Below are 21,628 nucleotides of genomic sequence, written 5' to 3' on the forward strand. Positions count from 1 at the left end.
ACTTTAGATAAACAAAATGCTCTAAGCTGTCGAAACCTTGACCACCTTGTACTTTAATATTTTTGAGTTTGGTTCCTTTGACGGAATATTTTAACGTTTGGCTTACACGAAACATCTTCGCACAATAATGAAATGAAATACTTTCGTAATACTTTGATCTCAATTTTCCTTTCATACGGTAAGAAATCACACCAATCGGATAAAGGAATACCATAATTGAATTTTCCATCGAAACAGAAGAATTGATCCCTGACCAAGATCTCAAAGTGGAGAGAAATATTGAGGTTACTTAAGTACATAACCATTAAAACAAGCAGTGCAAAGGCGAATCATTGTTGCAGTTTCTACGGTTTTCACTTGACTGTTCTTCGTATTTGTTGCATTCTCGTTGTCTTTATATATCATAACAATAAGCGGGAAACGTCTTAGTATGCGTCACGCTAATCCCAAATAATAAACAGTCCATATTTGGGCTATCGCTTGTCTACCTGACACTAATAAACGTTGCTAGCGTAATTTAAAAGTATTGTCATGATTGAAAGTTAAAAACTGTATTGTTTCCATTTACATTCCAAATCAGGATAAAGGTTGTAACCATCTTTAAACTGTAGTGTTTGTATAATGGCATTTTGGTTGGTAGGCAAATAGTTAAATGTATAAAATTTTAAGTGATTTTTCAATCAAGCACCATTGTAACCTACAGTATAGAATGGGCGGAGCAGGTAGTAAAAAATAAGAAATACGTTGAGTACGATATTTATTCTCTGGACTCGCAGACAAGGTAACAGTTACATGTACATAATATATAAACACAGTCTTTGGCTAAGAAGCAAGAATAAATATCACAACTCTTGTTAATATTTTTACAATTCCAATATATTACATGCGGATGCTTGGATATATACAAATAAAACTTTTAAAAAACCAAATAAACCTCTGGCGTACACAGAATCTATTATATCAAAGAAAATTTCATTACAATAGATTGTTATCTAGAAATGAACACACTCACGCTCATAAAGTTAAGTTTCCCAACTGAATATTAAATGTTCTATATACATTTGGATTTTTTAAATACAAAGCTCAAGTGTCATAGAAAACATTCGAAGGGTAAAAATTTCAATCTACAAGATACATTCCTTTTTAAATTGATTCTCTCAAAATTTTTAAACTTTTATCTGCTTTTACTACTTCATTGAAAAATGCGTGCAAAAGAATTGTACCCTCCCCCTTGATGCCTGCATCTACACATTTAATATGCATTTATTAACTACAGTGATGTCCGACATCTGAAAGAGGAATGGATATATACTAGTTCTTGGGATAACAGGACGAGTGCCACTCTTTTGAATAAAACGAAAAAACTGCATTCTTTTAATGCAAACATGTTTTACTTCACATGCTGTGGGTGGCAATTTGTGCTTTGCAACAAAGGTATCTCTGCTTTGTTTCTACAATATTTGTTGTCAACTGTGAATAATGTTTCAATTATCTGCTATTTTCTCTGTCCTGATCGAATCTTAAAGATGCTGCTGGAAAATCAAAGCCTTTGGGATTCTTTTAAAAGGCCGATTGGTTTAGAGTTTATCCCCCTCCATTTCCTCAGTACAGTGATTACATGAATCATGGATATACAATTTAACATAAAATTCATACCACATGAGCTCCCACACGATGGAGCTCGGCAAAAGAAAAGGAACTGAGTTTGTATCGTTATCACCGTGCTCATAATAATATTGCAATTTCATATTAATCAGATTTTCCTAGGGAAAAAAAAAAAAAAAACTATTTTCTTTCTTTAGTTTAACATCTAACGATCATACCTTTTAGGCTAAAGCAGACGGATGGTTAATACAAGTGAAATTAAATGTTTGTGCTGTTCCACCGGGAATCAAACCCAGGACCACGTAGCCACTATACCAGCGTGAAGGACTGACTTTCCTGAATAGCAGATAAATTTGTTTAATTATTCCAGTACGGCCTAAGGACAGAGAAAGTACAATACGTCTTTTTTCGTAATGCCCATAGAAAGGAACTTGTTCTGACGTCAAAGGGTCTTTCCTGGTAAGGTAGTGAAATCGGCCCTTGTTCCAAAATTGGGTCGCTATTGGGTCACGCAAAGTTATACATACCTCGCGTCGGTTCCTCGTATCTATCAGTGCTTGTTTCAGTGGTCGCACACAGTGGCGCTCTCTACCGCGAGTTGTGTGTGACTTTGTTGTGCAAAAGTCGGTTGAAGTGGAAGCACTGTTACGGAGATATATTTGGTGTTTCTGTTTCAAAATGGACACATCGAAGCAGCCAAAAGACAAGCAGAAGGGATCCCAGAGAGAGGAAAATTGAGAACTTTGGCAAAGAATTGTTTGAAGGGGGCCATCATCTTAAGGACCCTAAAATGGTGGGAAAACACGTTTGTTTTCAGTTTTATTTTTTGACAATGTTGCCATCACTTTCAGGCCCCGAAAAAAATATATGTTGTATCTAAGGGTATAACAAATTTTTTAGCCAAAAAATCAGGAACGTGCCCCCACCCTCCCCAATTTTTTTCTAAAATTTTTTTGAAATTTTCAACACGCAAAAAAAATAAAGAAAATACGCATCAATAGTTTTGAAAAAATTACACATTTGCATCAAGATAGTATCTACAATCTGTGAAACTTTCAAAATTTTTGGACCACTCCCACCAAATTTTAAAAATATTCAATTTTGAGCATGTATGATACGATAATTCGGTAAGGGGAGGGGGTCTTTTTTGAGGTAGTTTTAGGTCAAGAGTAACCTTTTTGACCAATAGCGACCCAATTTGGATTAAGGGCCGATTTCACTATCTTATCAGGAAAGACCCTTTCAAAGTACTTCTCTACTTCATAGAAGTGGATCTGTGTACTGACACATCTTAGGTTGATAGCAACCTAATTCTAATACTGGCAGCTCAATGGTGAGCGAATTCAGAGGATCAACTACACAAGCGCATCCCGTTATCCCAGCATACTTTTGTACAGGGAGATACATTTTTCAGCTATATTTTATTGAATTTCTATCTAGGCCCTTATATACTGTTTACTTGATCTATGAACTGCGTAAGTAATATCCAAACATGCAATGTCAATAAATAAATCCACCCATCATCATTCGCACAGCCATTCCTTATGCATTTGATGCACACAAAAAATATCAAATTTTATAGTTAAAATGTCCCTAGATTAAAAGGAAATCAATAAGGTACATGGCCAGAGTTTTTTTGCCTTCTCAAAAACATAAAACAGAAAGTGATGTATCAAAATGAGATGGAACATTTGCATGAAACTTCCAACAAGTACATTGTGTCTTGTTTATAATTTATACAGTATATATATCTATATTCTTATAATTTCTATATTTACATTACTTAAAATAATGTTTTCATTATAATAACATTAAGGTAAAACAATAAGTCATACCGTAAAATTTCATTATCACATAATGGAAAAACAAATATTGTCTTTACCTAATTTTACACAATGTTTTATTATGCTTCTCTATACGATAGTTTAAAACAACAGAATTTTGAAAATAATTATTTAACTCAGGACAGTTTTAAATAAAAGTGAGCAGGTACACTTCTTCTTGCACTTGAACATACATAATTCCTCAGACAATATTTTTCAAACCTGGTGTCCCTGACCCTAAACGGGAAACGAACAGTGTCTTAAAAAGGATGCTGGAAAGCTATCAGTTTCTTCAACAGAATCAGTAAGTTCCTTCCTTCTACTCAGACCAAAGGTTTCATAATAGAAGGTTGTGAATAATACAGTAACCGAAATGGACATATTCCACACATGCCATATAAAAATAAAAAGTATTACATTTGAACAAATAACGGAGCACTCCTTTAGTCATAAATACATCTCAAAGAAATTAAATTTTATTTTCATTCAGAATTAGATTTAAACTTTGATTTCACCAAATGATTGGTGTCCTTTATAAGGAATTATCTTTTTCAAAGCAGCACTGCTGCTTCAGTAAATCTTACAATTAACATGGTTTACACTGCTCTCCCTCATTTACCCTGCCCGAGGAAATTTTACATCCGTTGCAAACTAAGAAAATTTTAACCAAAAAAGAAATCATCTTTCTTCAAATGCTTTCCACATTATTTTCTGTCAGTAACTCAATCATACGTTGGCGCATTTGCATATTTCATTAAAAATTTAATTATGGTTAATACATTTTTATAAAAGACTCCATCTAAATCACCTGAATGCGATTAGCAATATATCAGATGGTATTACGATGCTTGTTTTACGTAGTTAGTTATATTGCAAACTGGAGCACATCACACGCTGAAGTGTTGGAAGCTGTAGTGCATAACATTGTTTGAATCTCCTGTGACCTTCACTCAGGCAGCGTCACCTGCCACACAATTAAATGGCTTCTCTCGCCTTTGCTAAGCGCTCGTGCTTTGGCTTCCTCAGGATTATCTTCTGGGACTCCCTCCCCTTCCTCCTCCTCACCGTCGCCTGTAAACAATAAACCTTATAATAATTCTCAATTACAACAGCACAGTACTCACTCACTAAGGTTTAGAAGCTGAAGAATCTTTATTTTATAAAAATCAAAATTAACTCAAAAAAGAAAGAAAAAATATAAAGTTTTGAAACAAAGGCTTTGTTTAAGTTCCTTAATCATGTTCATGGGTCAAAAGGGACGGCTGAAGAACTGAGTAAAGCTAAAACACTGGCTAGAACGAAGAAGTCTGTGTGGGGGTGGGGAGAAACGATCCTCTTCCCTATCAGCTCAAATGAGCTATTCTAATAACTAACTAACTAATTAATTAATTTCTTGCATCTAGAGTGAGCTCTCTCTTTCAAGTGTCAATTGCTTCATACGTGATTTAAATGGCGGACATTATATTTTCCTTCTGAGCCATCAGGGTATTAACAAATTGTATAATTAATTTTAATTCATAGAATCTTTCGTAACACAAATACAATGGTTAAATTTATACATAAAATAATGCATTGGAAAAAATACATCATCTATCGTAAGTAATATTTTATCACGGAATCATACGGAGGATAACCTTAAATCCCATTTAACTACTTAATGTAGGTATGGTCGGTAGAGTTATTAATGTCACCAAAATATTTCACTTTCGGTCACCAGTGTGTTATTTTGCACAGTGGTTATGTACATATGAAGGAATAAATAAACACCGCGTAACACTTGATCAGGGGTCATGAACCCACGTGGTGACGTTATCAAAATGGCTGCCGTGTCGAGAGAGGTCCGTTTAAATAATCATATCTCCATTACCAATCACGATATTGTAATATTTCAATACACCATTTGAAAGATCTTAAATTAGGCTACAAAAGAGGTACAGTAAGTTAAGAAGTTATAGCGGCAAAAATTAGGAATTCAAATTAAGAAAAACTCCCAAACTATTTTAACAGCATTTTGCGACATTTGGGCAACGTGTACTTTTAGGGATAATAAGACCAGGTGCTTAATGTTACCATGTCGAATTTCGCTTCCTTATGCCCAAAACCCAAGATGGGGGGGGGGGAATCATGGTCTTCATCTCAGGATCTCATTATCCCTAAAAATTGATATTGTTTAAATGTCGCAAAAAAATACCACTAAAGTTGTTTTCGAGAATCTTTTTTTTTTCTTTCTGAAATGTTCACCAGTATATCACTTACTTCCACATTTTCCCCGCTATTACTTCTTAACCACTCGTGTTACGAAAAAAAAGAAAAAAAAAGTTACTGAACATTTTTTGAAGTTAAATTCAAGTTGAAACATTATTATATTATGATTGGTAGTGGAGAAATGATCATTTAAACGAACTTACGTCTTTCGACACTGTAGTCATTTTGATCACGTCAGCACAGGGGTTCATGACCTAACATTATGAGCTAGTATCTTCCGACATTTTTTTATTCCTTAATATGTACAGTCATATCCAAAATAATTGTCGCATATCTATAACTGTCTCCTTGTAAGAATATAGTTTGATAATGATTTTGCAGGGTACTTTTAATACTGTGTATAATCAGGAAATGTATATTTGTGGTAAATTTCATAGATGATGATTTATAAATACGAAAATTAGAATGAGTAAAACAAAATGTTGCTGAATGGACAACAAAGTTTTATTTTCGTTCTCTTGTTCTTATTTACTGCTCTTTTGACATGAAATTTGCCACATACATGTATTTGCCGATTATACACATACTAACATTATAAGAAATACCGGGCGAATTTGTTATCAAATTATATTCCTACAACAACATATTTATAAACATGCGACAATAATTTTGGACGTGAGTGTACATAGACAGTGAAAAACACCATACTAGTGCCCGGAAGTGAAATATGTTTACGCTAACTTCATTGACTAGTATACATAGAAGGAAAAAGAGTACTTACATTGCTACACAATAAGCGCGACGATTATGGGTCATTTTTTTAGACAAGCAGGAAAATATTTATTAAAAAAAAAAAAAAAGCTTATGACAGAAATAAACAAATACAGAGTATGGGTCTGTTGAAGAAAGGATAGAGCAACAAAGGAGGAAATGACTCACAAATAAATCAAAATGGAAGATGGAAGAGAGTAAGAATTATTAGTAAAACGTAAAAATTGAAATGGGACTAAGAATATTGTAGATAATCAATAGAAAAGACAAGAATATTAGGTCTCCACGTCGGTGCTCCTACACCTTTCATTTCGACGAGGAAATTATTACAAAAAACGGCTTTTTTCCAAGCCTTTGCGCTGAGTTCTACCAGCGACGGATCCATATCTATTCAAGTACTGAACAGCAGTTATTTCTGACATTTGGGGTATATTTTACTTTGTTTCCTTTCTCTTCGTAGCGTCAAATCCACCAGAACTCTTAGTTTTTCTTTCCTTTTTTTTTGGGGGGGGGGGAGTGTAATACAAAATTCTAAATGATTGAAAACAGAAGAGAAGCAAGACGAAAGTTATGTTGTTTACATGAAGTAATTGGTAGGCAGATGAATGTCTGTTTCGAGACTCAATTCTTTCTGTACAGCAAGGTCGATTGTTCGAATTAGGCAAATGAGACGCACACTCCTTCTGAGTAGGTCTTCTTTTCATTACTCTACTGGTTAGGTATTGGATAGTGCCAAATTGTAGAAAAATTTTATTCGTTCTTTTAGTTATAATGAAAGACAACCTGAAAAACAATACTTTTGAGTCGATCGGTACATTCAGTAAAAATTAAGAGTGTAACTGACATTTTCCTCCAATAAGTGTGTTCTTTTTCTACTAGTAGTACTATACATAGTAGAACCGAGTGAAAAGTTTTAATTAACACATTTTTAGGGGAGAATAAATTCACTCCTTAGTATTGGCTAATGAAGATGACTGGGGAACCTCGAAGAAAATATACGTCATATTTAATCAAAATAGTCGTTGATTTCGTACTAAAGCTAAAATCATTTAAGAGAAAGCACAAACATCGAGCAACAAAAGAATTCTATCCACAGGATATCTGCACCGACACCTATATCCACAATCCTAAGCACACTGACATTTTACATAACGATTTTCAGCAGTGATTACGCGTATATCAAATGAAACAGCGATCTGAGAAAGAATCCTAAACTAAGCTTTGGGAAAAGACAGAAATGTTGCTCATTATGCATTACTGAAACACGAACTGTTTCTTATTCTAACTCAAATTTATTGCTCATATCACCTCACAATATTATAAAATTTAATCTATAATGGAGCACTCTCGAACGTAAATTATCACGTATTTCTGGTTAGGAAATTAAAACCTTGCCAAAACCAAATGGCCCAATAAACACAGAAACTGTTTCATAACAGAAGGTGAAGTTAGAAATATTTCCAGTTAAGCGAATCGTGTAGATTAAAACAAATTCAACATCATACAGATTTGATGTGAAGTGATCTTGGGTTCGATTCCCCGAGGAAAACATTTTATGCTGCTTACCCAACATTCTGATGCAACCAAATTAAGATGTTTAATAGGTAATAATTCAAATTTCAAAAGCTACAAATACTAAAGACGGCAGTCAATGTACTAACCAATCATCACCCGAGTAAACTCATCTGGTCGATCAAGGGCTTTTATTATTAAAAATCCACTACAATTAAGCTTATTATGACACATTAACAAGCAATCTAATTCTGTTTGCCACGTACAGAAGTGAACATTATCTTTAATAATAATAATAATAATAATAATAATAATAATAATAATAATAATAATAATAATAAAACACTTTCTTCAGAAATTCACATAATTTCTTATTTCTATTTCTCGTTAGACCTTGAAATTCCAAATCACATTTTACTTTGAACAAAATTTTGCTTCTGGACGGGGGTTCTCAGCTTCCGGAACAAACGCAAATTAAGAACTTTGTCACACTCCATACCTCACAGCTTTCGATTTTACTGCACATGTTCAGGGTTCGCAACATGATAACGTTCATCATCTCACGCTTGGCTCAAACTGAGCTGTCAGAGGTGAAGTATGGTACGTGCTACGATTGAATATTTCTTCTTTCTCCACTGGTGATTAATTACCGTGGTTGAATACAGTAACTTGTATCACGTAATGATAAGTGCTTGAATGTGTACGGCGAATATGAAGTGTGTTAAAAAAATATTTCGAACCTGTGGTTGACACAAATCCATTTATTTAGATAACACGCTGCGACTGTCATCTCCATTAAAGTAGTCCCCTTCGGAATGCACATACTTATTCAAATGGTTCTTCCATGGCTGGAAACATTTCTGGAACGCATCTTTTGGGGCGTCGTATTCCCCATAATTTCTTTTCTGGGATCAAATCGGGCCCATTTTCTTTGGAAACAGTAAAATTCAGTTGGACGAAATGTCGGGAAGGTGGGGAGTCTGAAGAAGCATGGGAATGTTGTCCTTGGCCAAAAAAAAAAAAAAAAAAAAGTATGCATCTATAACGAAGCATGGGGGAGGCATATTATGATGGATCTCCCTACCTTATGCTGCCCACATATCCGAGAACATCACAAAGGCGACAAAGGATCTTCTAGTGGTACTCCTTATTGTAGTGACGAAGAAAGCGATAAGCATCACCTACCGTGCCTTTTTGGGTATCTGAGGTGATGGATGTTTCCATTGTGAGGATTGAATCTTAGTTTCTAGTCAGTAAGCATGAACTCACGTCTCATGACTTGTGATCACGGTGTTCAAGTTAGGGTTACTTTGTGTTTTGTCTAACATTTCCAATCAGAGTTGATTGTATTCCATAATTGGCAGCTTCAGCACAAACTTCATGGACATACTCTTCAAGCACAAATCGTCAGTCAAAATTGAACGCAATGCTTACCTTCATCTCCGTCTACGATACAACGATTCTGCATGACAAACTGATTTGTACAATAACAGTCTAATTTCGGTCAGTTCTGGGCCTAACTCGAAGTACCACTTGTTCTGTAAGACGCTCATCGCATCGTTCCCGAACGCCTATTGAGCTTTGTGAATTATCTTTACTTGATTATCACAACTTTTTGACAGAACTTGATGCACATGCTCTGCTCAAATCGTTTCGCAATCTGATGCAATTTGCAAATTCAAAGCAGCACTCACTACCCAAAGGATGACGCTTTCTGCGTGAGAGCAAAATTCACAGATGCCCATCAATATTCCTTACACATCATCGACAAACGACATTAGTTTACGCGGGACAAATAAGGTTTGATATTCTTTGAGTACATCTCGTATAAAAATATGTAGAGTAAGGTATTCTTTATGACCCCAGTATAGTTATCTGAAGCAAAGTGACAGAAAGACTCATTCATTCTACAATTTTTTACTTTGGTTCAGAATACGCGAACAGGAATTATTATTAAATGGATTGAACTACTCGTAGCTTCTTGTATACGAGACGTAACTTTGATGATAGAAACACAAATATCCTTGTTGGCATCAGCTGCTATACTATGTACTGTCATCTTACTAGAGTCTAAGGAAAAGCCTGAGAGGTAATAGTGCAGTATCAGTATATGCAATGAAAATATTTATCACGGTACAATAAATAGTATTTACTCTTATCTAACGAACACATTTGACATAAAAACCTTTAATTGTTGTAACAGTTATCACTGGACACTCGTAAGTTTTAAGAAAAATTCCGAACCGTACTTCTGATATATCTATAAATTTCTCAGAATATATATAGTTTAAACTGTTATGTTTTTATTGCCATTTTAACCCTATTCTTTGCCAGTAACATACATCCATTTTGGGCTGAATACATCTGCAGACAGTCAATAAAAATAAAAATGAGGAAATCATAGTATCTGATTTTCCCCAAATTTGAATGTGAATCTACAAGAAAATATGAGAAAATATATATATATGTACCGGAATGTATGTTTAAAAACAAAAAAGAATCATCATCTGAATTGACAGGGTTTAGCATATTTACCTTTTTTTTAAATTTTTGTTATTATTATTTACGTTCAAAAGTGGCTTTCGCATGATCAACTTCGACCTGCTACATTTCCAGTACATTTTTTTGTTTTTAAAAATGTTTTTTCTCAGATTCACTTATAGTTTCACATATCCAAATTTTAGGAAAAATCAGAGACAATGATTTCCACCCCTCTGCCTGTCTGGAGATGAATTTTGCCCTTGCATCCCAGCCCCCTCCGGGACAGAAGTGGCAGAAGTGCTCTGCCACGATTACTTTCGGATACCTTAAGCCATATTATTATTATTATTATTATTATTATTATTATTATTATAAAGCGGTTTGACCGAATCCCCATTAACCGAATTTCCTGGTTAATAAAATCGAAACAAGAAGAGAAAACTTTCCCTGTTGAACTGCTTCTGATCAAACGTCTTACAGAACGAGCTGCTAAGAAGAGTTCATCTAATAAAAGAAAAAAAGCTGAATTATAGTCGAACAGGTTTAGTTTAGAAATGTTCAGTCTGAGGGCATACGTTGCCAACAACGTCTTTACACACTGAAAATGTATCATATAAAGAAACCAACCTTTATTCCGGTTTAACCGAATTTTCGTTGACTGAAGGACCATTGATCCCATCAAATTCAGTTAAATCGACTCTAGTGTATTATTAATTATTATTATTATTATTATTATTATTATTATTATTATTATTATTATTATTATTATTACGTGGGTCATTCAATAATTAAAGAGACAAAGTCTATATTTTTAACACTAATCAGTTTTGTTTGTTTGTTTGTTTGTTTCAGGGGTGTTAGCTGGCAACCTTGGGATATGCTCTGATCTGCTGTTTCGTAATTTTATGTCAACATAACTTCAAAAATATCAATTCATCATGGCAAGTCCTCTAGAAGATTGCACCTTAGAAGAACAGCGCTCAGTCATTAGGTTTTTAGTGGCAGAAGGTGTAAAACCAAATGAAATTTTTTCTCGAATGTTGAGACAGTACGGTAACAGTTGTATGAACCGTGCGAATGTGTACAAGTGGGTTGATTGGTTTAAAAGTGGCCGAACAAGGTGATGAACCCCGATGTGGACGTCCAGTGGAAGTTTCTGGTTCTTCGTTGGAATCGAGGATTGGCGGACTTATTCGTGATAACAGAAGAATTACTGTTGAAATGATAGCTGAGGAAGTTCAAGTAAGTGTTGGAACTGTTCACAATGTCATTAGGAACATTTTAAAGTACAGAAAAACGTGTGCCAGATGGGTTCCCAGACGGTGCAAAGGTGGCTTCGGGGTAAATCGAAAGATTTCTTCGCCAAGGGAATTAGGAAGCTGCAAGAAAGATGGGACAAATGCATAACTGTAAAGGGTGATTATATTCAAAAATAGCCTTAGTTTTGAAAGATTGAAATAAATCTTTATTGAGCTATAGCAATTTGTCTCTTTACTTATTGAATGCTCCTCGTATTATTATTATTATTATTATTATTATTATTATTATTATTATTATTATTATTGAAGAAAAAAAGAAATATAGAAACACCTAAGCACGTATTTTCTTTCTATACCATCTGATCTTCGACTTCACTGGGTATTTTGATATCGCTCCTATTTGTTATCCGCAATCTCTGGTTGTATTTTCGCTAATACTTCTAAATAAAATGTGATTAACTCATAAGTAAGAGCATACTAATCATATGACTACTTTCAGTCTGACGCTGTCTCGTGGATTTCCTGTTTCAAATTAGATGATAGTTTCATTTCATATTACAATAACATCGTTGTGAGATTTAAGCACAATTGCTGTGAATGTTTTTTTTTTTTTTTTTTTTATTCCCTGAAGTTTAAAATACGTTATTGTATGGCCAAATATCAGCGAAGTGTTTCTACTTGCATCAAAAGCAGAAGGACCCAGCACAATTTTACTTGGCCTCACAGTTATTTATTGAAACCTGAGCTGATATTTGGTTTGCTGGCGTTTAAGTTTAAGCTTTTAAAAATGGGCGTGGCATATAAACACACAGCGAATCTATCTTGATGAAAAAGACAGGTGCTATTGCGTTAAGCCGTTCAATACCTAATTATACACTTGAGTGGCTTTTCGGGAGTCCTTTTTTTTCCTCAGGCGCCTTTGGACTTGGGTTCATTTCCCGGTGAGAGCTCATGTGGTTCGGATACTATGTTAACTGTACGAGTCCACGTCTTATAAAGCCGCGCTGAAAAGGAAGCTGTGAAAGAATCAATATTGTATTAACCCTTCCCTATGGTAATGTAACTCTAACGAACCCATGTATAATTATTGATAACAGTAAATAGCATCTTTAATATACAGTGTGTGCATAAAATGCGCTATTTTCTTTTGTCAATTGCTGTAGGATGATACGAATAAACTTTGCTCAATTTACCTTTAAATGAATCAAATTTAGTAGACAGTTTTCTGTTTACAGAAGAGTATCATACCCGTTCAACTAATAGACAAGGACACACACAATTTAACACATTTGCTCAGTTTGATGGTTTTATCTTCCAACTACGTGGCTCCACATCCACAACGAATTCTGCTCCCAAATCCAACATGCAAAACGAAAACCCTACTGTGCGTTTCAAACAACAGTGCAACTTCCAACCTCTTTTCCCAACAACATAAACGTGTGTTAGTATTATGTAGTCTAAAAGAGAAGAGAGAGTTTGAAAGAAACAGGAAAGAGTAGAAGCTGCTGCCACCTGGCGATTTCAGCTGAAGATGCCTACCGAAAGAGATCATTCAGTCGCACATTGCCCATCAGTAAATGGCCAATCGTCTAATATGTTTACGTGAGGCAGCTGCCACACTATAAGGTGACTAGCAGTATCCTGTTCGTCTTCTGCGTCATCCACTGCAACGGAGTCAGAGCAGGAAGAAAAAAACACCCAGTTACTCAACATAAAAATAAAGTCAAGAAGGGAAAATAAAAATAATTTAAAAAAAAAACTAAATTTAAAAAATAAATTTTAGCAGAAGCAAGGGAAGGAAGCGAAACTATATGTTGAAGAGCTTAACGTAGGTAAAGCCCGAATGAATATATGAAGACTTGTAGTGCATGAAAGTTGTTCGCAGACTCTTAAGTATTCTTCAATTCACATGAAATGTTAAATAATAATAATAATAATATAAGTATCTTATATTCTTACATGCAAATCAGCATAGGAGTCTATTCCAATCAGGAATTTTACTTGCGTTTTCAATCCCTCCACCTTCAATAACTTAGATTGAATTAAATGTATAAGCTTTTAGGTCCTAAAAAGCCTCTATGTCACTATAATATTCAGGACCCTTGACCAAGAGAAAAATGCTAGCAAATACTACTCGTATATCCTTCTTCATTACAACATTAAGGAGAAAAAGTTTAGCTTTCTGTATATAAAATGTATTTGTACGTCGTGCTCACCACTAGCTGTTTACAAAATTCGTTATTTAATATTCGCAGTATACAATAATTTCTCAATAAAGTAGATTGCTTAAGAAGCATGGAACTGCTGTAACTAATTTGTTTTTCTATATCTTGTATCTTGTTTAGGACAATAACACTCTCTCCATTAGATTACGACAAACAAACCAATTCACAATAGACTCCAACTTTCTTGAATTGAATCACATTTAATTCAATGACCGAAATAATAAAAGCTTTCGAGATCTTAACCCTATGCTTTCTCTCTCTTCTTTAACAATTTCCAAGGCAACACACATTCTTATAACATTGATAATTACTGATAAATTTTCAGTTTGTAATATATACACCGTCCCAAAAATCCGGTAAAACTTTTCTTAAATTTATTACACAAAAATTACACGTAATATAGCTGTCGTGTATATGTCATATGAAAGACTATCTTAAACTTTTTTTCCTCAGGCAATGCTCGTAGTTCCCACATTCACCACAGTTGGCGTTGGCGTCGGCGTGTTGTAAACATGGCGACTTCTGGTGCAGACCGTGCTTTCTGTGTGTTGGAATTCGATAAAAACAAGAGTGCTACAGATGTGCAACGGAAGTTAAGGGCAAGTACAGTCCGTAGCAAAACCCTGCAACATGGGCATCAAAGTTTATTGTGAAACGAAGAAGTCTTTTGCTCCAAAATAAGTGTGCAGGCGAGGACGCCAAGGTTTCTCCTGGCGTGATTCGTGCCACTTAGATGTTATGTTGAATCCTTGTGCTGATAGGCGTAGTTTCACAATAAACTTACATGCTCATGTTGCAGGTTTTTTGCTGCGGACCGTACAAGAAAGAAGCACCAAGTAGGAAGTCTATTTATGCCTGGCATAGTAAATTTTAAGTCCGAAAAAGTATGTTCGTAAAGCTTTCGCGAGCTACAAACACCACGAACGACAATGTGGAGAACGCTACGTAAGAGACTGAGTATGAGGCCCTATAAATTGCAGCTCTTCTATCACTTAAAACAAAACGATAAACAGCACCGCTATGAGTTTTGTAGTCAAGTGCAACAATTCATACAAGAGGATGAGAACTTCGTGGATCGCATAATCTTTGGTAATGAGGCAACTTTCCACATAAATGGCAGAGTGAACAGACATAACGTCGAATATGGGGTATCCAGAATCCTCGCGAATTCGTTGAATATGAGCGTGATTCGAACAAAGTAAACATTTTCTGCGCAGTGTCATCGTTGAAACTTTACGGACCATTTTTCTTCGAAGAAACCACTGTAACTGGCCATCCGTACCTCGATATGTTACAGGATTGGTTGTTCCCACAAATGCAAGAAGATGCTGATAATTTCCTGTTCCAGCAGGACGGGGCCCCAACTCATTATCATCACGATGTTCGTGAATTCCTGAACAATGAGTTACCTCAACGCTGGACAGGGCGAGCAGGGAAAAATTATCAATGTTTTGACACGTGGCCTCAAAAATCCCCAGATTTAACTCCCTATTACTTCTTCTTATGGGGATACGTAAAAGATAGTGTGTATGTGCCACCGTTACCAGAAAATGCAGAAGAACTCAAGCGCACGATTGAAGAAGTTGCTACCACTGTCTTTCAGGATATGCCCCAACGAGTATGGCAAGAATTTGATTACCGTCTAGACATATGTCGTGTTACACATGGTTTCCATATCAAGGCATTGTGAACTCATACATTAAAAAAGTCATTTGAGATACTCTTTCATATGACATATACATGACAGCTATACATCTTGTAATTTTTGTGTAATAAATTAAGAAAAGTGTTACCGGACTTTTGGGACACGGTATATATATATATAAAGTGGAAAACACGAACATTCTAATTTGTACACTAACCCGCATAGCCTGAAACTACTGCTTTTATGACTTGGAACTTAATTCTTTTTATCTAATTTTGTTTTAGATAACGATTTTTTCCTTCTTCCTTTTTCTGAAGCAAAAAATACATTTACTTTCAGATATTTACTAAATGCTGTTGCACTAATTTTTATGAATTGATATATTAAATTCAACACATACACATGTTCAACATATTATTATGAACTTTTTACGCTAATGGATAACGAAATAAAATTTTTGGAATTAAGTCATGGAATTTTAATATATAAAAGAACGAACGGTTACTTCAACTTATTCACGATATACGAAAATTTACTGAAAAAACTGTATTACTGACTAATAATAGAAAAGTTCTTGTACTAAGAAAACCTAAATTCTGGTAAGTTTTTCGTCGTCTCGTTTTTATTCGCATAATTCTCTCTCTCATAGCATATAGAACTGAATCGGTAAAGAATGTTTTATGCTGTGAAGATTGTTTCGTTGACGGTTTATGTCCCTTTCCACAACCACATAGATTTGATCCGAGACCTATGCCTCACCCGGATCTCACTACAAAAGACCGAGTAACCATTACATTTGTTAAAGTCGAGTTTTAATTTTTTCTCTTTTTAATTTTATGAATTCTGAAGTATATTATTTAACTGAGTATTGTGTTAAAGACTGGAATATGAACACGTGAACAAAACACAAACCTAACTAATAAAACGGCATCTTATCTTCTTTACAAGAGAATTGCTACAGAAACATTGAGAGAAAGTAGCCCTTACTATCTTTTAGCAACATTCGATTGATAAAATTACTTACATCCTGCAGCTGAAGATAACAAAAAAGTTATTAAGGTATTTCAGCATCTTGTGCGTGTGGACATTGCATCTTAAGCATCGAAACAAAAGAAAACAAACCATACACAAACTTTCTTATATACAATCGAAGGGCAATCCATTAAGTTTAAAATAACTGATCTTTATATGAGGCAAGCAGCACTTTATTTATTCAGTGTAAGATAATAAAATAAGAAAATAAATAGAGATAAAAACGTATCAAATCTAGTATTGTTCAGTATCTAAAACAGCGTGATAACAGTGCTATCTTAGATGTCTCATTTGCATAATCAACATATTCAGTTATTCATCACAGCTGTAATTAAAAATAAGTCGTTCTAAAAAGCATTGAACCTTTTACGCACGAGGTGGCGTTAGTGTCCGAAATCTCAGGGAATATGAGTTGCAGCAGGTCAGGGCTAACGTCATTTGACATCTGACTATTGAAGCTAGTAGATGTGCAAAAAGGGTTGGAATTCTTATCACCGGACGTCGTAAAGAAAAGTGAACTCCGCCAAACTGCGATACATTTTACAATTTCATTCCTATAAAGGCCCGTGAAGAAATTTGTGCTACTTATGGGCAAGATACGTTATCAGAAAGCAACAGCTGAAAGGTGGTTCCTTCTGGAAATTTCAAAGCCCAAGAAGTTCTTCGCATTGGGTGACTAATCACAGCAAAAGTGAATTAGATGCTGACAAAAGTAGAGAAGCAGTGACGTAAATATCCTTCAGCAAACGGAGAAAGATTGCTACAAAAGAAGCCCGACATGATCTGACTCAAGAACATTTACTCGACTGATGTTTTGTATGCAAATCTCTGCTGAAACGTAAAGGACTGTTGTTGCTGTTGTTCCGAGTGGTTAAAAGTGCCTACAATAACAATAAGTGCAAAACATCGTAGTCAAAGCAAGCACAGCTCCATAATCTGTGGTAAAGCCCACACTGATGCCCTGGAAGGTTTGGTGGGATTGGAAGGTATCATGGATCACGAGCTTCTGCCGCAGGGTACAACGATAGAATCGAACCTGTACTGTCAGCAACGTAACAATTTTAAAAAATACGGTCGAAACTGCTCAACAAAAAGGGTGTCATATACCACGCTAACGTCAGACCTCATTAATCTTTCACGACCCATCAGAAATTGACAGAACTTGGTTGGAAGTTTGAATGTATCCACCATATAACTCGGACTTGATATCGTTCATTATTTCTTTTCGATCTCTGCTGAACTTCCTGATTGGTGTTTAGTTAGTTTCGAAAGAGACCTGTGTGAACCATGTGTCTTTTATATATCAGAAACCATGTAAGTTCTACAGCCATTGGATTATGGTTTTGCTGGAAAATTGCAGGTCACCTAACAAAATGGTGTATAGTGGCTTTATATTATATATTTTCAAATTATAATAAAAAATGTAGTCACAATTTTAACCTTTAAAGGCTCAATACTTTTTAGACAACTTTCCAACGCTACATATCCTCTGACAGCTTCATTGTAAACGGTTAAGCAACAGATGAATGTGAAAGTGTAGGAACAAAAGCAGCAAACAGAAAGAAGGAAGAATAACATCTCAAAAACTTCACTGATCAAAATATATTTGCATGCCGTCCAAGACGTTTATATTTATATTGAAAACTAAATATTATGCCTTTTTTGTAGTTCAAACTGCGTTTGATAAAAATCTAAAACAGTCAAATAAAAGATGAATTCGAAAAAGTAGAATATTCCATTTTCAAAAGACATGAAATTAGCATTAGATATAAAGTAAGAAATAAAGTCGCCTAAGTTCCCAATAGACTGTGCAAACGTATTTAAGAATGAGACTCAACAGGCTTCGTGTAGCAATTAGTAAGTCACATTTCATAGACTTTTCTATAACGTTGCTCTAACTGTATAATATTGTAGGAATATAAACGCCTTCTGAAACTACGAGGGTCATTCGGAAAGTAAAGAACGTTTTTGTATAAACACTTTAATAACTGATATACAAAGGCGAAATTTGTGTTACATACTATGTGCTTCTTAAGTTACTTTTCGACATAGTCGCCGTGTAAATTTAAACACTTGTGGTACCTTCGGCATAGACAGTTGCCGCCAAACTGTTGAACCAATCACTAACAGCTTCCTTAAGTTCATCATCACTGCCGTAGTGGCTTCCACCCAAAAAGTCTTTCAACTTTGGGAATAGGTGGAAGTCACTGGGGGCTAAGTCTGGACTATAGGGTGGATGCTCCCAAACTTCCCACTTAAACTGCTGAAGCAAGTCCCTCGTCAATGCCGCGGAGTGAGGACGGGCATTGTCGTGGAGGAGGATGACGCCGCTGGTCAGCAATCCGCGCCTTTTGTTTTGAATCGCGCGGCGAAGTCGACGTAACGTCTGACAGTAGGCAGCTGCATTTATGGTCTCACCTCTCTGCATGTAGTCAACGAGCAAAACACCCTTACGATCCCAAAAGACCGTAGCCATAACCTTTCTGGTGCTCTAAATTTGTTTGGCTTTTTCGGATAATTTGAATGGTGCCATTCCATGGATTGGCGCTTTGTTTCTGGAGTGATGTGCGAAATCCACGTCTCATCTCCAGTAACAATACGATTTAAAAGTTCATCGCCATCCTTATGGTACGGCTGAGAAAAGTCAATGCAGCTCCCATTCGCTTGGTTTTGTGTTCCTCCGATAACAGTCGAGGCACCCACCTTGCACTAATTTTTTTGTAACCAAGTTCACCACTGACAATTTCGTACAACACAGTTCTTGAAATTTCAGGAAAGAATTCGTGCAGCCCATCAATAGTGAATCGCCTATCCTCTTGAATTTTCCACTCAATTCTTCCTTTGAGTTCGTCAGTCACAACAGAAGGCCGGCCCGAGCGTTCCTCATCGTGCACATTCGTCCGTCCGTCATTAAACATAATGTACCACTTACGAACTGATGCTTCATTCATTACATTTCCATACACCTCAGTGATTTGTCTATAAATTTCTATCGGACGCACTTTTCTTGCATTCAAAAATCTTATCACACCACGAACCTCACACTTGGCGGGATCAGTAATTGTATCGCACATTTTACAGTCGCACAGCGAAGCAATAACGGACCGTAGCGGATCGCAGCTGGCGCCAGACTGAAGCTAAAGCATGCCAAGGTCAATAACCCAGCGGCAGCGGGGGTGGGGGAACACGCGCACGCGCTAGCGTAAAACGTTCTTTACTTTCCGAATGACCCTCGTAGATAAACCATTAGCAATCAAATATACCACCCTCTTTCGAAAATATCGTAAGAAATAATCCAACGAAAGGTTATATCCTAAGATACAGCCAGAAAGAAAAGATTCACTTTGAATATTCACAAATTTCAGTTGTTCGACAATATTATTAGGACATTAATCTTTGCATCAAAATAACTGACGTGAGAAGCTAAGAGTTACGAGGCAGAACTCTACGTACAAAGTCAACACTTACAAGTTGTATTCAATGACATAAATAATTTAATGAACAACGTATATAGAACCTAAAAGAAAGTTAATATCAGAATGCTTATTTCAAAGGCATTATATTTTACGTTTTAACATCCTATTCATTAAATAGTAATATAAATGAAATCTAATACATTTTTGTTAAGAATGAGAACTACTAACCCGTTTACGTACCTTGTAATTTAGCAATTCTCAGTACATGAACTACAAGACACATAAACAAGTCAGTGGTTTATTACTTTTATCACGACGATTGTATTAGATTTTCGCCAGCATCACCAGGGATCACTACATACAGGCGCTTATCATAACGACGTAAGTGAAGCGATCGCTGAGATAAAAGCAACTTCCAATGGTTGATAATAATCGTCGTGAAAGATTAAAATGCTAACTTATCCGAAGAGGCAATTTGGAATACTCACTTGAAAAGTACCTTTCCATATTCAGAAATAATAATAAATAACCATTTTATATGAACCAAAAGCGACAAGCACATTAAGTATACTCACTGGGTTCTTCTCTATGCTGCCACGTATTCATTTAAATATATATATATATATATATATATATATCAATCATCAAATTTTCTCTAGCTGGTTGAGGCCGTGTCAAGACTTAGGTGTCGCCTAGACTACGAAGTCTGGGTAGGAATTAATTAAATAGAAAACAAGTATGTACACTAACATATCATCACCTGTAAATACCAACATCCTGGGGCTTTTAATACGTGTTTTTACAGTGCAAAAATCTTAAACTTTTGTGGTTGGTTCATTATCAAATAATGTTATTCTCACTGGTACGTCGGAATAGGAACTTGTGCTGTATATTATTATTTTTTTATGACTGACCTGCACTTTATCATTGTCGTGTTTGGTATCGTTTAAGTTCTTAAAGACCTTGTGTTGGAGCATCGGTGCTATTTGAAATCAGAGAAATGTTTTTCAATGACATATGTGTTGATTTTTATTATACCTGTATCCATGTAACTGTCTTGGCACAAGTATGAGACTTGATAACACGAACACGAGAATGATAATTTTAGCACACCATTAGCACTCCAAAGAACATGACCCACAGGGTGACCCACAACAACCTCTCACATTTCAAAGGCGAATAAAACAGAAAGTTGTTTATTAAAAATATAAAAATATAAAATGAAAACAGTTTGTAATTACTTTATTCTGATATGTTCTGTTCTTACACTCTCCCTAGGAAGTCCAACAGCTGCAGCAAGCTTCCTTGAAGAACGTTCTGCGGACTGCAAAATAGACTTCTTACAGCCTCGATATTCCAACAGTGAACCTGTTGTTCAGAAGTTTTCAACTCAGTATCAGATAGTCTTCCAATCAGAACCATTTTCACTTCGTGGAACAGCAAATTTTAACGGAAAAGCTCTTTGCATTGTAATCTCAGAACTGATGTTTTAGAAAAACATTTCGACAGTGTACGCGCGATGAGCTCCTGGTCAAACCATAATGTCGATTGAAAACGGCAAGAGATGTAAGTGGAAGCGGTGACCCCCAATGCTTCTTGCCTCTTCATTGGAAACGCTACAGCCGACCACAAATTGGGTGGTTTTATTAGGTGT

General features: G+C 35.6%; 1 protein-coding gene across 2 annotated transcripts in view; it reads right to left on the bottom strand.

Moving 5' to 3' along the window:
• Positions 1-740: 740 nt before the first annotated feature.
• The window catches only part of LOC145662229 (C-Jun-amino-terminal kinase-interacting protein 4-like), a 79,345-nt gene continuing 58,457 nt past the window's right edge, over positions 741-21,628 (bottom strand). For both annotated transcript variants that reach the window (XM_081727574.1, XM_081727573.1), the window contains one exon: positions 741-4,499. In XM_081727574.1, the coding sequence (XP_081583700.1) occupies positions 4,375-4,499 (125 nt within the window). In that variant the 3' untranslated portion in view covers positions 741-4,374. The remainder of the gene's footprint in view (positions 4,500-21,628) is intronic.

This window comes from Thermobia domestica, chromosome 10 (genome assembly GCF_964235325.1).
Source record: "Thermobia domestica chromosome 10, izTheDome1.hap1.1, whole genome shotgun sequence".
NCBI lineage: Eukaryota > Metazoa > Arthropoda > Insecta > Zygentoma > Lepismatidae > Thermobia > Thermobia domestica.